The sequence below is a fragment of the Pipistrellus hanaki genome (genome assembly GCF_964339955.1).
Source record: "Pipistrellus hanaki genome assembly, chromosome: 8".
In the NCBI taxonomy this organism is placed as follows: domain Eukaryota; kingdom Metazoa; phylum Chordata; class Mammalia; order Chiroptera; family Vespertilionidae; genus Pipistrellus; species Pipistrellus hanaki.
The window spans coordinates 73,039,298-73,057,118 of NC_140510.1; the positions used below are offsets into that span (position 1 = coordinate 73,039,298).

At 46.1% G+C, this 17,821-nt stretch overlaps 1 protein-coding gene across 5 annotated transcripts in view; it reads left to right on the top strand.

Annotated features, from left to right (window-relative positions):
• The window catches only part of SPATS2L (spermatogenesis associated serine rich 2 like), a 137,704-nt gene that overhangs the window by 55,066 nt on the left and 64,817 nt on the right, over positions 1–17,821 (top strand). For all 5 annotated transcript variants that reach the window (XM_084893219.1, XM_084893217.1, XM_084893216.1 and 2 more), the window contains one exon: positions 16,578–16,638. In XM_084893219.1, the coding sequence (XP_084749345.1) occupies positions 16,600–16,638 (39 nt within the window). In that variant the 5' untranslated portion in view covers positions 16,578–16,599. The remainder of the gene's footprint in view (positions 1–16,577; positions 16,639–17,821) is intronic.

Below are 17,821 nucleotides of genomic sequence, written 5' to 3' on the forward strand. Positions count from 1 at the left end.
ATGTTCAAATTAACTGAAAATATCAAAGACCGTTGAAAGAGGAATGCAAGGAGAGGCCCATGACTAAGAACACATAGCAGAGAAAGAGATAATCCCATTAGAACGATGTCCGGAAGCCTGGAGTCCAGAGTGAGCTGAGGTATGTAAAAAATGCTGAAAACAACAAGCAGGGACTTAAAAGCTGGCAAGGAACAACCCTCCAGAAAATGAAATTCTGCAGGAATGAATAAGCCAGATGGAAAAAACTGGAAAGCTCCTGAGGCCAAGCGTATGTGTCCCATTTTTTTGGATAATGACATAGTTATAGTTTTTGTCAGGACTGAAATACTATTTTTATCATGTTTTTTATTGTAGAATTTATTTATTTATTTACTTACTTTTGTAGGAAATAAGAAATAGGAAAGGGATAGGACCTGTGATGGGAAAAAATAAAGGACTGTTCATCTCTTCTTAGTCTCGCCTTGTAATCAAGGACCATGATGTCCCACCTGGGAAGCATAGAACACAATGTGAATATTAAGGAATTGTGGCCCACAGAGGCACGATGCTGGATCCTTGGCCCTTTGTCATGGGTTGGGCTTCCTGGCCCAGACTACAGCCACAGGCCTGAAAACCTCACACCTGTCACTCTCCCAACTCAGCCAGCCGTCTGGGGATTTCAGCAAACGGAGAAATCCCCCAAACCCGACAAAAAAGAAAAACCATGGAATCCCAGTAACGCTCTAGAATTTATTTGGAAACTTTTGAGAACACTTAGAAATAAAAAAGTGATAATCATTAGGCAACAACAAGAAGTCAAGTAGGACTAGATGGTTTTCCTGTTCAATAAAGGAACTGAAATGGAAGGCAGAAATGTGGTAGAGATGATGGCATATGAGTTTCATCAAGGCAGTTTTCATACTATCTCAAGATTTCATTGTGGATTTGATGGGAAAATAGGGATTGGATAACTGAAGAGTTCAGTGGGCTCACAACTAGGTTTGCATAACCAAACCCAGAATGCTAAAGTGTGTCAAACACTTGTATTTCTCTATAGTATGTATTTAATTCTTACAGCCATTCTATACAGTTGACACTTCTATCTCTACTTTATAAATGAATAAACTGCTGGAGAGGGTTTAAATAACTTCCTCAAGATCACAGTTCTTAGGTGCAGAGCTGAGACTCAAGCCCAGACTGTTCACTTAATGGTGTAGTTATATGAATGATATCCATCGATTTGTGAATGACCAAGTGAAATGTACAGCTAAAGTGGAAAGTTATAGATTTGGTATTAAGAGAACTAATAGACTGGAAAATTCAGCCAAATTAATGAAGCAAAATTAATTGAGGCAGATATAAACTCATGCACTTAAGTAACAGTTGTAAAAGGGAAGCCTGGGGAAATAGGACTTACTTATAGGTCAAATGAGGAAGTGTTAAGGAGCTCCTTTACCATAGGCTTATTATGGCTAATGTACAGTGTGATCTGGTTGTCAACAAAACGAAGCCTTAGGCCACAGAATGAGTTAGGAGGATTGTGAGTGAGTCCCCGCTCCAGCTCCCCATCCAGTCTCCGCTTGAACCAGTTCTGTGACTCACTACCTCCTCAGACAGCGCCTGCTGTCCAGAGACACCAGATGTAATGGGAAGCAAGGGAGGGGAGCATGGGATCGCAGGCAAAGGGAAGGGTGAGCAAGACTATGGAAATGGTTTGGGAATATGTATTCCACAGTGACTGTCCTCCGTGGGAAGATGAGAGGAACATTTAAAACACTGACATAACCTTTTTCTTCCCATTAATAATTCCCCTGCCCCATGTGGCTCTTTGCCAAGCCATCTTTCCATTTCTGATGCTAATCCTCATGAGCGCTAAGATTGCTCAGTTGGAATGAACCCACTAAGTAGTTTTTAGGCGATTCCCTTTATTAGCATTGAACCTAAACGGTGGCAGCAGACTAGTGGAATGGCATCGCCTGGGATTCAGCTTCAGAGGTCAGAGCCCCTGCCTTGCTGTTGTCTGGCTCTGGGGCCCTGGCCTTAGCCTCAACTTCTGTCCTCCTAGTTCCCTGTCTACGATAGAGATGGTGATACAACCTTGTGAGGATGCAGTGACTCAGACAGACAGGGATACAATCACCCAGCATAGTCCTGGGGGGATTTTGTTTTGCTTACTGTTATATCTCCAAAGCCTAGAACAGTGGAGCTGCTTTAAATGTTGGTTAAATTAGCACTGAATGAATGAACAAATGGATGAATGAATGAATGAATGAATATGCTCAGTATTTAATAGCTCTTGCTAAAAGGATGGTAGTGTTATCAGACATGAGAGTCTTTGTAAAACAATAGGCTGATTATTCAGAGGCTTCAAGAAGGAGAATATTTTGTCCTAGCTACCGGTACATCCCCATCCACCCCCACCCCCTGTCATCATGTAGCATAGCTTTAGGATTTTTAAAAAGCTGAACTAAAATTGTGACCATTATGTAGTCTTTGTATTGTTTCTTCAGTTCTTACCCTGTATTTCCCATGAGGTATCTAGCATGGTCTCGTTTTGTCTAGCTGTATTGTTTGAAAAGTTTGAAATGAAAAATAGTGAAATAAACCAGTCAGAGAAAAGAAAGTACCACACGATCTCACTCACATATGGAATCTAATGAACAAAATAAACTGATGAATAAAATAGAACCAGAGACACAGAAGCTTGGAACAGACTGTGGAATCTGAGGGGAGGCGGGAGTGGAGGAGTGGGAGGGGAGTGATTAATCAGAGAACTTATGTGCATACGTTCATAACCCATGGACACAGGCCATAGACTGGTGAAGGCCTGGGAGGGGTGGATGGTTACGGGGTAAAGGGGTCAATGGGAAAAAAATCCACAATCAAAGGGGACATCTGTAATATTTTCAACAATATAGATAAGTTAAAAACAACAACAACAACAAAACAAAAAAAACAAGTTAGACATTCAGAAATAGATTTTTTTAGGTAGATTAATTTTCAAAGACATTTTCCCTCACTAATACTTCCTCATATTTTTTTTTAAAGGAGCATTTAGTAAAATAACAAGAGTATCTTTTCAGTTTCTGGTTGTCTCTATTTCAAGACTGAGTTTGGTAATTGTATAATATTAGCTGCTGGTCAATGCCCAGGATGTAAAACAAGGTGAAAATGAAACCACATGAAATCCTGTGTGATTTACTAGTAGTTGCTTTCCTAGAGCACAGTGAAACTCGGGTACTTGGTTTTATTTGTTTTGGAGCCTCTGATAGCAGTTAGATTATAGCATGCTTTTGCAAAACTAAAAGGACAAAGAATCAAGTTGAAATGGTTTAAAAAAAAAAAAAAAAGATCTAGTTTTCGATTTAGTATTTCGAAAATAACAGAGCAAGTAAGGTCTAGTTTCAGAACCTGTAGGCAACCATGACAGTGGCTAACGCAAAAAACTGGGTGGGGTGGGGGTGAGAAGGAACTCTCCCGTTTGCTAAAAGGAAAACGAAACAAGGGCGTTATCTCTTTGCTTCATTACGAGCAGGACAGGCGTGTAATTGAAACCACACATGTAGCACCTTTCACATACTGCCTTCTGATGTCAGCTAACTGCTCACTGCCTGCCCATCTTATCTCCTGTCGATCTGATACTGCGTTATAATTAGCTACACACACTGCGTGGCGCCAGGACACCCAGCGCACCCCCATACATATTTACTGACTGACTGTGCACGAGGCAGGCAGGTTTTCTTCCCGGCCTCACTCGTGACTTGTTTCTGCCCGAGAGGTTTCAGCCTTGCTCTTCCTCTTCCCTGGAATGCCATTCCATTCACTGCCTCTCAGAACCCCACCCTGATTTAACCTATCTACACTAAAGCCCTCTCTAGAAGCTCCTTTTACAGACATGGTTGGCGTCATTTCATCAGGATTTGTTTAAGATTCAGCCACTGGCATTCTTATTTCTCTTGGCTCTGACACACCCCGTGCCCACCATATACACTCCCAAGAATAGGCATGTATCCAATGGAAGGTTACTCGGCCATAAAAAGGAATGGAATCTTACCATTGGGGACAGCATGGGTGAACCTAGAGGGTATTGTGCCAAGTGAAATAAGCCAGGCAGAGACAAGTAGCATATAATTTCGCTTACACCTGGAATCTAAAAAACAAAAGGAACGGACAAGCAAAGCAAACAAACCCCAGCCTGCCATATGGCTCAATGTCCAGGGAACATTCTGATGGTAGCCAGAGGGGAGAGGAGTCGGGGGGGGGGGGGGGGGGCGGGAAAGGGGGAAGGGCTGGAGGGGAAAAGGGGAGGGATGAAGAGTACAATGAGGATGTGAAGGACAGCATAGGGAATACACTCAATAACATGGCAGTCCTGTGCGTGGGCACGAGACTTAATCATGGGAAATCACTTCTCAAGTAACATTAATGTCTACACCCTATGTGGTACACGGAAACTAACATAATATAGTATGTCAACTTTAATTGAAAAAAAAATTTTAATTTATTTTTCATTTTTTATTAAGGTATTATATGCATACATATCTTACCATTGCCCCTTGTACTCCACTCCCATACATGCCCTCAATCCCCAGAGTTTTGCGTTCATTGGTTATGCTTCTATGCACGCACAGAAAATTTCTTTTTAATTATTAAAGAAGTTAATTAAAAGGAAGAAAGACTAGGCATCGAGTCTTATTTTACATAGGGACACATACACGATGCCCTTCCACACAGTGTCCGGCTCACGGGGAGCACACTCCCTCACAGACGTGTTCTGTAGTGGGATGACGAGGTGTTCAGTCAGGCAGCACTGCTTACTTGTCTCGTCTCAGCCTGCCAAGAACGGGTATTCATGGGATCAAGGCTATGAGAGATGGATCTTTTATGTCAACAAGTGACCAAAACCTAATACGTTCACACCTCAGAACTGCTTCCAGGTAGATTGGACAGCTAACCAGAAAGTCTTCCAAAGGGAAGTAATGTGTGATGTTATATTTATTTGAGAGGCCTGTACAGTAGTTGTACGAAAATAGTTTGGATTTATTCAAGCTTTGGAGGAGATTAAACTGCATATTGCTAAGGCTCATAGGCCATTCTGAGCATCTGATACTTTTCCGGATGTCCAGCATATTTCTGTGGCAGGTTGGGTTGGAGCTCAGTGCAAAGTAGAGGCTGAGGCATCTGCTCCTGGGCCTTTTCTGCCGTAAACCAAAGGACAAGGCGGCCAGGCTGAGAGCCCATCGCACGCACATGCTGTCCACAACAATAAAGGTGCATGTAAAAGTGCGATGAGTGGTTAAGTATGTTTAGCATTGGGGTGGAAACCAGTTATTTGTTTTCTCATGCTCCGTGGAAAAGGTAAAATTTCAGTCTTTCTGTTTTGAACAGAGCATAGGCTAATCTAGTGGTTGGGTTCTCCTTAATGCAATGAAGGCTCTGCATTTAGAAATAAAATAAGTAGAAGAGGTTGGGGAAGTTACCTGGTTAAAGGTAAAGACATTTACCTTTAACCAGAAAGTCTTCCAAAGGGAAGTAATGTGTGATGTTATATTTATTTGAGAGGCCTGTACAGTAGTTGTACGAAAATAGTTTGGATTTATTCAAGCTTTGGAGGAGATTAAACTGCATATTGCTAAGGCTCATAGGCCAGGAAGGTGTGGGAGCTTTGGGGCTCATGATTAGACCTTGACTCTGAGAAGAACTAAAACTTTCAGGGCTGGAGACACAGCGGAGGAGGAGAGGGAAAGGTTGGAGGGGGTGTAGACCCCTGGCTAGGACAGCCTTTGACAGTGCTGGTTTTAAATGGTGGCATTTAGAATGGTAACCCAGTACTAGTAGGTGTTGAAAACAGGAGAATAAATTATTAAAGACATGTTGCAACCAAGAAAGGAGAAATACAATGATATGACATTTATTCCTCTTTTCCCACATGTCTTTATTGAACATTTAATTGTCAAAGGGATTCTACTGGGCACTTTGGAAAAGAGAAAGAAGAAGTGGAATTTACCAGAGACAGGCTTTTGGAAAGAAATGAATTATTTTTGTATTTTAGTAAATCTATTAATATCTTGTATATTTGAAGCATTTTAGAGTATTTCTGCATCTCCCCCAAACAGCATATTTCTGGTGGCAAATTTCATTTTGTATTACAGTCAGAAATTGAAATGAAATTCACTTTAGATAGTAAATATGACCTCTCGAATTTTGAACATGTCATAAAATAGTCGAAATGAGTTTTTATTATCTGTGATTGCATTAGAATAAACTCAAGGACATGAAAGTCATATTAATTCTCTCTTTACCCATCCTGATACCAGTGCCTGAAATCAGAACGTGCAAAGAGACTTAGTCCTGTTCAGGTGGCTCTCTTAGTAGCTGCAAAACATCATGTGAACTTTGCCCTTTCTGTGTGACAACTGTTTATTGTCTTCCAAAGGCGGGCACCTTCGCTATGAAGTTGGTCACGAAGGACTGATCCCATCTGGGAACCCGTGACCTGGCGTGGGTTTCCGGGCCAGGATGCAGGGAAGAGGGGTCATAGCTCTGCATGGGCTTAGCTTGTGCCTGATAAGTGTTAAGACCATGGGAAACCAATGACCCTGTGGACATAGGGCCCTGAGGGTGTCTACCCTCCTGGAAGTGTGCAGTGGGGTGTGGCGGTGGGGAGGGAAGAGCACAGCCATCGGAGGGTTACCTGTGCTCAGAGCTATATGTCCAAGGCCACCTCCATCACTGCCCAGAGGCAGGACCACAAGTCTCAAGGCTCAGTTTCCCATCTACAACATGGGGGAAGGGGGCACGCAGCCCCACAGGCTGTGGAGACTCTAAGGAGAATGGTTATGTTTCCGTTGTAGCACTTTCTGCGTGTCAAGCGCTGAGTTCATCGCTTTACAGACGTGAACGCACGCTGTCCTCATTGCCACCCTAGGCAGTGGTGAGCTGCAATTGCTCTGCATTTGCTGATGAGGAAACGGAGGCCCGGGAAGGCTGGGTAAACTTGCTCAAATCCCGACAGCAGCAAGAGGCCACGTTGGGATTTAAAGTTGGTTGGATTGTCATTCCTTATTTCCTATCCGGTGAGATAAGGGAGAATCTAAATGGCAGAAAACAGGCAGGTGTTTTCTTTTTGCCATCATTTAAGGGCCCAAGATACTACGACTTCTGAAAGAGGCACCTTAATTAAAACGGATGCTAGGGACTTCCTGGCTGACTGCCCATGAGTGGTCAGTGAGATGGGGACCCAGGGAGGCCTAGCCCCGCAGAGAAAGGCCGCCTAAGAACAGGTTGAACTTACGTGTTAGTTTTCAAAACATCAAACCAGGACACAAGTGACATATATATAGGTCTAACTTGCCGACCGGTAGAGCAGGCGCAACCGATAAGAAAACCTCCTCCATGCTGCCCCTCAATGGTTATCCCACCCCCATGCTCCTCACACTAGCTGTTGAGTGGCAGACACTGGACATTGCACCATGAGAACTTCATCCCTTGGAGCGAGAGCATGACCCCTCACACAATGTACACAGCCCTGGGCATGGGAGGGCATTAAAGTCAGCCAGCGGATACTTCCGGCGGAGTCCAGGCAGGAACAGGTTTCGGGAGAGCGAGCGCCGGGGTGCCATGCTCGGAATGTTTACTGATTGATCGCGATGCCTGTGCTGGTGTCACCGGAAGATTACAGGCCCTCGGCCAGGACCACACTCGGAAAGTGACCTTTGGAAGGGTGACTGCAGGCCCGGCCTGCACTGTCCCAGCCTCCGGGGCAGCCCATGGAGAGGCTGCAAACTCATTCCTAACCCCGTGGCTTTCCCAAGGGAAGAAGGAGGAGAACTGGGCCTTTGCGGACGGGCCTGCAGACAGGAGCGCTGGCAGCTTTACAAAGAGGAAGTGCTTTTCCTGCAGGTGAGCCCCTGAGCCTCCGGTGGCTGCGGCCAGCAGCTGCTCGCTCAGCCACACCCAGGATCCTGCCACCGATCCAGGTGCCCGGCCCCGCCTGTGTCACTTTTGAGCTGACTTACCCGTCACCGTCAGAGCGGGCTGATAAAGGGGGCCAGGCGGGGAGCGAGGCTTGTTTGCCTGTTGGGAAAGCCGGTAGCAGGGCCGGGCCCTGGGAAACCCTGAGTTGGAGCTTCAGGAAGCCTTACACCGTGAGTGGAGGTGGATTTTGTTGGAAGATCTTGGGCGGCACAGTGAGGGGTGGGCGAGAGGCGGGCGGGGGCCGGCTGCCGAGTTCTCTGTGCGGGCGCCGGGCTCTGCCTCCTCCCCTGGTGTTCCTTCCACCGGGTGGATTAGTACATCACACGCTGTTTGCAGTCAGCAGCGCCTGTGGCATTTCAGGGAAGCAGGAAGAGCCGGGCCGCTGCCGCTTTGAGGAAATCATTAAGTGCTTACCAGGAGACTCCTGGCTGAATGAATCGGGCTTGCGGGGAGCTTGTGGACGCCAGGATATGCTCTGAAGAGAGGAGGGCGTCCCCCAGCACGTGTTTATCCCACAGCCACCCTCCCAGGCGCTGGCTCGAACCTGTCACCTCTGCTTGCCAGGTTTTCTCAGGATCGCTCCTGGCCAGGCCAGGGACACATGCAGAACCACAATGCATGTTTTCTTGGGAGATGAGTGTGCAGCGTTATCCATGAAAAGAGGCTACAGAACGTTTTTTGTAAAGCAGACAGCTCTCTCCCTCCACCCCCCTCCCTCCCGTGCCCACTGCCAGCCTGCCTCTAGCCCCGGGCTGAGCCAGGCTCTGTGAGGAGACTTGCAAGTTGGGCGGATCGCAGCCCCGGTGTTGCTCTGCCCAGAACCTTGAGCCGGGGCAATTCCAACTCCCGTTTCCTCAGTCCCTTCCGTGCTTCTCTGTACACGTCTGTCTCTGCCCAAGGACGGGAGCGCCTCTGGGGGCCAGAGCTCTGGACCGGGAGGGCCAGCTCAGTCCGCAGCTAAGCATCTTTCTGGCCGTGGGACGTGGGTAAGCACTCAGCTCCCTGTGCTCCCATTTCTTTTTCTATAACATGAGGATAACGAGCTTCCCAGGGTGCTGAGGAGAATCAGATCCTGAGTTATCCCATGGGAAGTGCTTGGAGCAGGGCGGGTGCAGTCAGAGCTCAGTGCGCGTTATTCTGTAACCACCGCCAGAACTCCCCGGGGACCGGGCCCGTGGTGGGTGTTCAGTCACTGAATGTCACGTCGGAGGGAAAGCACTGACTGCCCTTTCTGTAGGGCGGCCCGGAGCCAGCTGGGAGCTGGGGGAGGGCTAAAAGGAAGGGACAGGCACGATATTCCCTTTTTGGTGTCGGGAGAGGCAAGGAGAACTGTGCTTGGTCTTTTGTCTGAACCCCCATGGGATTTGGGATTTGCTCGGCAGGTGGAGGTCCGTGGACAGGGTGGGGGTGGGGGTGCTGGGAGAGGGTGGGATTTATTCTCCTGACCCTCACCACGTGGCCACTTCACCGTCCCCGAGACGTGTCTAAGCACAGCTATGCTTTAGAGATGGAGCTGACATCATAGCATCTTGAAAGAACTGCGCGTAATTGAATTGCTGATACAAGTGGCTACTTGCCCCCGGCCCAGGTCGCCCCCCATCTCTATGGAAACACATGTTTGGTGGAAAGCCCGGCCATCAGAAGCAGAGTCAGCGTCGGGTCACTTAAAAAAAAAAGACATTTATTTATATTCTCAAACCGTCAGAGACCTAACAAGTAAAATAATTTCAAATTAAATAGAAAAGCCATGCTCTGGAAGAATGCCAAGGGAGTCTCCCGGAACACACACACACACACACACACACACACACACACACACACTCCCCCCCAATCCCCCTCCCCCCCTCCCGCACGCGGTGTGCGATCCGTGCATTTATTTTCGCTGTCCTTTGCTCTTTCGCTCCCATTTGCATTCTGCCGCTGTGGGGAGCGGTTTGTCACTTTATGCAAAAACGGCTAATCTTCATTCATGTGCACTTGGCAGCACGAAGACAGAAAATTCAAAGGGGGTCTGCCCTGGTGCGCTCGGAGCTGCCCTGGGCCTCCGTGTGCGGCACCCACAGGGCGGGCAGCCCGAGGGCCGTGCCTCCCGCACCCACTCAGGGCCGGGCCTGAGGACCTGCTCCCAGAAAGGTCTGGAGCCGCATCAGCACAGCCTGCCCTGGACGTGCTCCGGTGATAGTCTCGGTGATGGGGAGCTTTTATCTGGCCCTGCAAGCAGGCCTTTTCAAACAGGTAGTGACTGTTAATGACCTGTTTGAATAAAACATTCCATTTTCCTTCTCCCCGCCACAGAGGACTTGGTAGGCAGTGACATTTCCAATCCAGAAGCTAACCCTGCTTTTCTTCTAAAGAGGCAGAGCCAGGGCTTTCAGATGTGAGATTTTTGTCTGCCGTGGGCCCTTGAAACGCTTTTCAGTGAAGTTGTTCTAGCAGTGGGTTTGGTGCATTGAAGTGTTTTTGAATAAATATGCAACCTTGAGATTCTCCCTTTCCTTCCCTCCCCAAATAAGCAGAAAAGTTTAGGTAAATATCTTTGTGTGAAAGTGGTATTTCAGTCACCAAGCTGTGTTTCATTGTTTGTGTGTCCTCATTCCTAATAATGAAAGCAGCTTCCCTCTAAGGAGCAGGCACTGCACGGGAACTTTTATTAAACTGGGGACCTCGGCCCCGGAAGAGAGAGTTGGGGCTCTAGGCACGTGAGGCTTCAGTACTAAAAAGACCAGGCGAGGAACAGCAGAGGGAAGAGGGGAAGGGAAGAGGGGGTCAGACAGGAGAGAGATTAGGCAATGAACAAGGTGAGCACCAGAACAACTATTAACATCATGTTAAACTCAGACAAAGCCCCCGTTTTATAGGACCCTTTCCCTTTCAGCTGGTGGTGGGAGGTGACAGGACATTTAGTCCTTGGCCAGTTTCAAGGTGATTGTACTGACGTCACCATAAAAACGAAAACAAAAACAAAACAAAACAAAAAAAACAGCCAAACCTGAAGAGAATCAGTATGAGTTAATCTGAGCCAAGCTAACAACAATTGCCGGGAAGCAAAATCTCCAGGGCTTGAAAAAACGCTCCGTCCAGCAAATGGCAGCCTTGCTGCTTCCGTTCTACGTTAGAATCAAAGGAAGAGGCAGAGGAGGGAGGGTGACGTGGAATCCATTGGTGGTGGATCAGGGAGGGGGGAGGAAGCCACGCGTGGGACTCTCCAGGAGTGGTCGGAGAGGCACCGGCAGACACGTAGACAGTCCTTTACGTGGGTGGCTGCAGGGTAGTTGGCAATTAACGTTTACAGCACACGGAGGTGGAATTCCGGAACAAGATAACGGTGAGGTCCCTGGCTCTGGGTGCAGTAGGTGTGCCCTGAGGGTCTGGAACAGGGGATTACTAGGGCATTCCAAAGGCCATGTTATCTTTGATGCCTGGATCCCACTAGCTGGCTCACTTCCTGTAAAGCTTGGTCTTTGTCAGGGAAGCTACAGGCCTAGGACGTGGCAGCTTTTGGTTAGAAATGTTATGTACAGGCCAGCCTATGCGGTAACCTTTGGCCTCCGAGTTTGTAAGGCTCACCAGGCTGCCCACCTCTCCCCGCCCCCTTCCCCCAATCCTCCCACCCTCATCCCCCGCTCCCACACGAGCCTGTCAGGTTTAGCATGTGGTCTCTTTTTCGTCCACACAGAGAAATAGCCTAGGGCATTGGAGACAACACCCACACCTTTTATTTTTTTAAGTTGAATTTTCAGCTGTTTGCTACCTAGTTGCCTGGCACATTATAATTATGTGCTCCATACGTGTGGCAATTGTTATTTTAAATCATTATTTTAAGATGCATTCTTGTGCATTTCCTCTGGTTTCGTAATTCAATGAAAAGAAAAGTGACATAATGCCTGGGAACACGAAAGTGAATCTAAGAGCAGTCAGAGGTTCCAGGAAAATAAAAGTGAAACTTTGTCACTACCTGCATAATAAAACACGAGGAAAAACAGTCCATTGGGAGGTCATCAAGCAATTTGGCATTTCAGCACATTGTTTTAACTTCTTTATATTTAAATGATTGCATGAGAAATATCAATTTATATATATATTTTAAGCTGTTAATCAGCTTGTCACATATATAACCCTTCACTGAATTGTCTTCATTAGAAATGCTGAAACAAACATATTCGCCAGAATTGGTAATATTCAGTTTTAGTTTTTCTAAAGAATATTTGTCTCTGTCATAGACTAATAGATTTTATGACTGGCATTAATGCATATTAAGTAAGATCTTTGCGTAGTAAGTAGCTCAGTTTGCATAACTTTGAGCATGAAGTGATTGGTGGCACCCATATTTGTGGTGTATTAATTTTCCACTGGAGGAGCGTATAGATGATATATCGGTGATAAATGGTGAAATTCTTTTCTTTGGAATTGATTTTTTTTTTCCTAATAAGGTTTTGATGATGGAAGATATATATCTAGAGAGAAGAGATTAATTTGTTATTTCATAAATAAAATTTCAGCCAACAATTTTCTTGATCTTTATTTTTCTCTAGGAGATATATATATATATATATATATATATATATATATATATATATATATCTCTTAGATGACAGCTATATATGTTGGTAATGTTATTACTGAAAAATAAAGTATAATTTAGAGGGAAAATATTTCAAATAATACCTAAGCTACTGAAATGTTGCATGAGTATCAGGACTTACATTTCTGGTTATTTAATTGTATATTGATTTTTTTTTTATTTGCCTGGAACATATATCACAGATTTGAATAGTCAGGCCTCAGTAACTGGCTGGTTCCAAGAACAGTTTTAAGTGACAATGGGAATGAGAAACCACGTTCTTTCCCAAGAAGCCAGAAGTCCCTTCTTGTGGGTGTGCAGCCCTTGCGATCGAGCTCTGCGGGGATGTGGGCATCACGCACGTCCCGGAGTGACGCTGTCACCTGTGGTGACCAAGCATGGGGGGAAGGAAATAGGAGTCTGTTGGGCTCGAACCGCTGTCACTCACGGCGTTACAGGCTTCTTGGGTTAACAGGTTTCTGCGCCTGAGGACGGGCTTTCAAGTTGCTGATCTTCGGGCCTGTCAGGTGGGAAGGGGTGACAATATGTTTCCTAGAGGCAGAGTTCCTTCACTGTCTAACAGCTGAGACTCAGACGGAGCTGATCTGACTATCCCGATATAGCTCATAGTAGACGACAGAAACCCAAGAGCAGAGCCACAGCACAGTTCACACAGGTTCTTTGTCACGAGGAGGGGCTCAGCAGACGGAAGGAGCGTGCAGCGCTGAGCCGGTGTGAGGGGCGCTTCGGAGTATTCTTGAGGGGCTGGCGCCCACACAGGGCCACAGAGCCCAGCGAGCCCCTTCAGCACAGGGCAGGCCAGCCTCGCCTGTGCCGTGGTTTCCCTGGCATTTGTCCTGTCCCCAATTGGACTGTCCGGTCACTTAAAATCCTAATTCTTTAAGGCAAATCCGACATATGCTTTGTTTACGTTGAAATCCTTCATCTCGTGTCCACAGCTGGAGTATTTCCCAGGCCTCTGTGTCCCCGCCTGCGGGAAGCTGGACCGCAGAGGGCATTGGAGGTCACGGGGAGGTGGGGAAGCTGTCCTCCGCGCGGGAGAAGAACATTTCAGGGAGTAAAATGAGCAGAGAACAGCTCCCTGTAATTTTTTTTTATCTTATCTCCCCTGTAATAGCCTCACCCTACCCTCATAGCCAGCATTTTCCTTCCATGCACAAAAAAATAATGTTGTAATTAATCCTACTGGTATCAGTGCCAAAAAAAGAGCTTTCCCTGAGTCAGACTTTGAGGTTAAAGAGAAAGAGAATAGCCAAGGGAATATATGTATATTCCTATGAACAATATATGTGTACATGCGTATATTATTTTGTCTTGCCCTATGACTATAGATCACTATTCAGACCCTCCACTTCCTCAGATCTCAGAAATTCCTCCCGGATTCCTCTGTGGATTAAAACACTCTAGCTTTAGAAAACGCTGCACACCCAAACCCTAGACATCAAAGCAAAAAACAAACAGACCGAAAACCACAAAACTTCTCTCGGTTTTCACAGACCGATAACGGCAAGATTCGATGTCTCCAGGAGATTTAGCCAGTCCAGTCTAATGAGCGGAATGTGGCTCACAGATCCATCCTAAGAGATAGCGCCAAATCCAGCCACCACCTCCGAACCTTTGTAGTTCATCGGTACCTCTCTTCCATTTGCTCCCTTCGTCCTCCCATCCCTCTCTCCTTTCCTCCCCCATCTCTATTCTTTTACACCCACATACACTACAATACACAGAAAGACACCCAAAATCTAAAGCGTACTAGTATACATGATGCTCAACTCGCACGTGAAGAAGAAAAGCAGCCACCCAGACACCATCACACAGCGCGGCTGGAGGCCGGCTTGTGGGCCCTGTGATGACTGACCAGAGGTCTCGCCTTTCATGTGTGGCTCATACACAGAAACACCTGGTTATTTGTCCCTGCGCCTCACATCCTCTCTGCTCACTGGCACAGATAATCAGAAAATAATCCTGTTGACTTTTCCTAGTAACTCCCAGGGGCAGGAATAAATGAGGATGAAATTCCACTATTCCTTGCCAGCTCGTGTTATTTACTTCCTCCCATATGTCAGGTCGGAGGATATGAGATGCGCCATGCGGGAGCTGTTTGCATGGGAGGGGTGTGTGACGGGACGGGCACCCTCAGCAGAGCCTATGGGAAGGAGCTTCCTGAATGCGGACCGAGCATGCAGGTCTCTCCTGCCCCCGTGCCCACGTGTGTGTCTGTCAGTGGCTCTATCGTGTGGGACATTATAAAAAGAAAATCTTGCCGAGACCGGTTTGGCTCAATGGATAGAACGTCGGCTTGGGGACTGAAGGGTCACGGGTTCGATTCCGGTCAAGGGCACGTACTTGGTTGCGGGCATATCCCCAGTAGGGGGTGTGCAAGAGGTGGCTGATCGATGACTCTCTCTCATTGATGTTTCTAACTCTCTATCTCTCTCCCTTCCTCTCTGTACAAAATCAATAAAATATATTTTTAATAAATAAATAAATAAATAAATAAATAAATATAAATAAAAAAATAAAAAGAAAATCTTACTGCTTCTAATAGTTGGTAATATACAATAGTATACCTATAAGGATTCCTATTTGAGTGTTACTAGTGTTAGGATTAGGTATTGCGAAGCTTTCATCCTAAAATCAACAAAAGGTAATGAGTCGGAATTTATAGTTTGTTTAAGATCCTGTTTTAGAAGAAAATTATGAGGCCCTGGTCGGTGTACATGCCCAGGTTGTGGGTTCAGTCTGCGGGTGGGGTGCAACCGATTGATGTTTCTCTTTTACATGGATGTTTCTCTCTCTCCTTTCTGCTCTCTAAAATCAATAAATATGTCCTCTGGTGAGGATTAAAAAGGAGGGAAGGAATAGGGAGAAATCCAAGAATTTTTGCAAGTTATCCCTAAAACATAGCCAACTCTAGATACACTCTTTGTCAAAAGTCAAAAAGGATGTAGGAAAACGTTTCAGTGGTTCTTGATTTACAAAAAGCATATATATGCAAGTAGGTGGTATATTGATATCTTAGCCTGTCTAGCTGCTAATCTGAACCAATATGTTCACTCATTTTAAGTCATTTATATTCTGTTTCAAAAAGAGATTGAAACTATTAAAGACTTAAGAACTAGCTCAGTGTTAAGAATAGACTTCTCAGCACAGGCCACTTCCCAGAACAGATTGGTCACCCAAGGCAGGAAACCAAGTGTTAAGGAAACAGAAGGATTATGGACAGTTGTAAGGGTCCATTTGAAACTCAATAGTAGTCCTAGCCAGTTTGGCTCAGGGGGTAGAGTGTTGACCTGAAGACTGAAGGGTCCCAGGGTTGATTCCGGCCAAGAGCACATGCTTGGGTTGAAGGCTCGATCCCCAGTGGAGGGCATGCAGGAGGCAGTCCATCAATGATTCTCTCTCATCATTGATGTTTCTATCTCTCTTTCCCTCTCTGAAATCAATAAAAAAATATATATATTTTTTAAAATATGGTAAAGGTATGGATGTTCATGATACGTTGGTAAGTGAAAAAAGCAAGTTTTAAATCTATTCTAGGCAGCATTTCTTATATTTAAATCTGGAATCATTTCTCCTGTTTCTTCCTCGAGTGCATGAGGTAAATACATGCAGGAAAGACTCGGTAAATGTTTGTTTTATTACCTGTACGCTGATAAAAGCTTTGGGGCAGTAAGGGTTGTAATGACAGTGCATAGTTAATGTAGGTACTTGTTTCCTCCTCTCACTGCTCTGACCACCTTTCTTTTGCATAATAAGAAAAAACTCAGTTTGGGCGTATAGCCACCCATCTTTGTCATTTTTCACGTCAATACGGCATGAATAAAATATTGTGCGTTGTCTGCTAGAGTTATCGTAACATGCTTTTAGAACATATATAAGACAAGTGCTTCGCTGGAAAGTATTTTCACATTCCAAAATGGTATTTATGATTATGTCAGTGAAGTTGTTTACTAGGTTGGAAGAAAGCATAAAAGTATCACATTGGGAAATCAATTTTAAAACTTTCAAGTTAATCTTTTTTTCTCTTTCTTTACAGGGCTCATTCAAATAGAACCAAGATGGCTGAACTCAATCCTCATGTGAATGTCAAGGAGAAGGTAAGATCAAGTTGCAGAAGCTCCACACTGGATGATGTAGTCCCTAGCTGGTGCAACTTCAATTGCAATGGAGGAAGGGAAAAATGGTTTGGGGGAAATATTTAATAAGTTCGACACACTAGGAAACCAACAGAATCTTAAGTCCCATTTACTGAATTTTTGGTAAGCATATTAATTCATCTTTCTCCTTTAACTTTACTGCAGCAGGAGGGGTTTCCTTTGTAACTGGATGTACTTTATTTGGTGAATTCTAAGGCGGTATTCTTAGAAGGACCCCGCAGGCTTCCCTGAGTTCAGGGCCTGAGACACAGACGGGAAGGGCTTTATTCGAAGGGCAGAGGCAGCTGTTGGAAGGCTGCAAGTAGAAGCATGACTCGGAGTGAGGTTTCCTAAAAGCCCAGGCTGGCTCAGCGGAAAGCTCTGTCGGTGGCTACGCGACATGTTTTCCAAATCTTCACAATCAGTGGGTTTCCTGTTTGGTGAGGTCACAGAGGCTTGAGGTGAACCTCAAAGTCAGAACACACTTGTCGCCCCAAATCTCGGCGGACATGGTCAAACCCAACTTGTACCAACATACCATTCTTTGGAGTTGGATGTGTTCCCTTAAACGTGGATGTGTGTCTTTGCTCCACATGTTTGCCCATTGTATTCCGTAACATGCTCCACATGTTTGCCCACTGTATTCCGTAGCATGCTCCACGTGTTTGCTTGTGGGCCACTGAGTGCGCAGTGGCAGAAGGATGCACCCCTTTTATATCACGGCTTCAGAGTCCCCCGGACCAACAGTCCTGTACTCGAGGGAGACAATGGTGCCCCCAGTTTGAAACACTGGTCCCAGCACCAAGCGCTGACCGAAGACCCCCTTTTCCTAACGCCTGCTGACCTGTGGGCGGAGCGGCTTCTGCGGGCAGGCTGCGGGGAGGAAAAGGGCTTTAAACATCAGTGTTTCAGCAATCGATTCCCTGCAAATTACAACCACCGGGCAGACCAGGATGGTCGTCTCGGCAGCCAGAGAGAGTCTTGCTCAGAACAAAGGTGGCATCGAGCCAGTGAGGGGAGGATGGCGGGTCTGTGCACGCGCCTCCCAGGCTCGGTGTAAACACGCGTGCGTGGCTTTCGGCACCCCGTTACCTTCCTGTCGTGCCCCATGGCACAGACGCACAGGAGGACGAGCAGCCGGTGG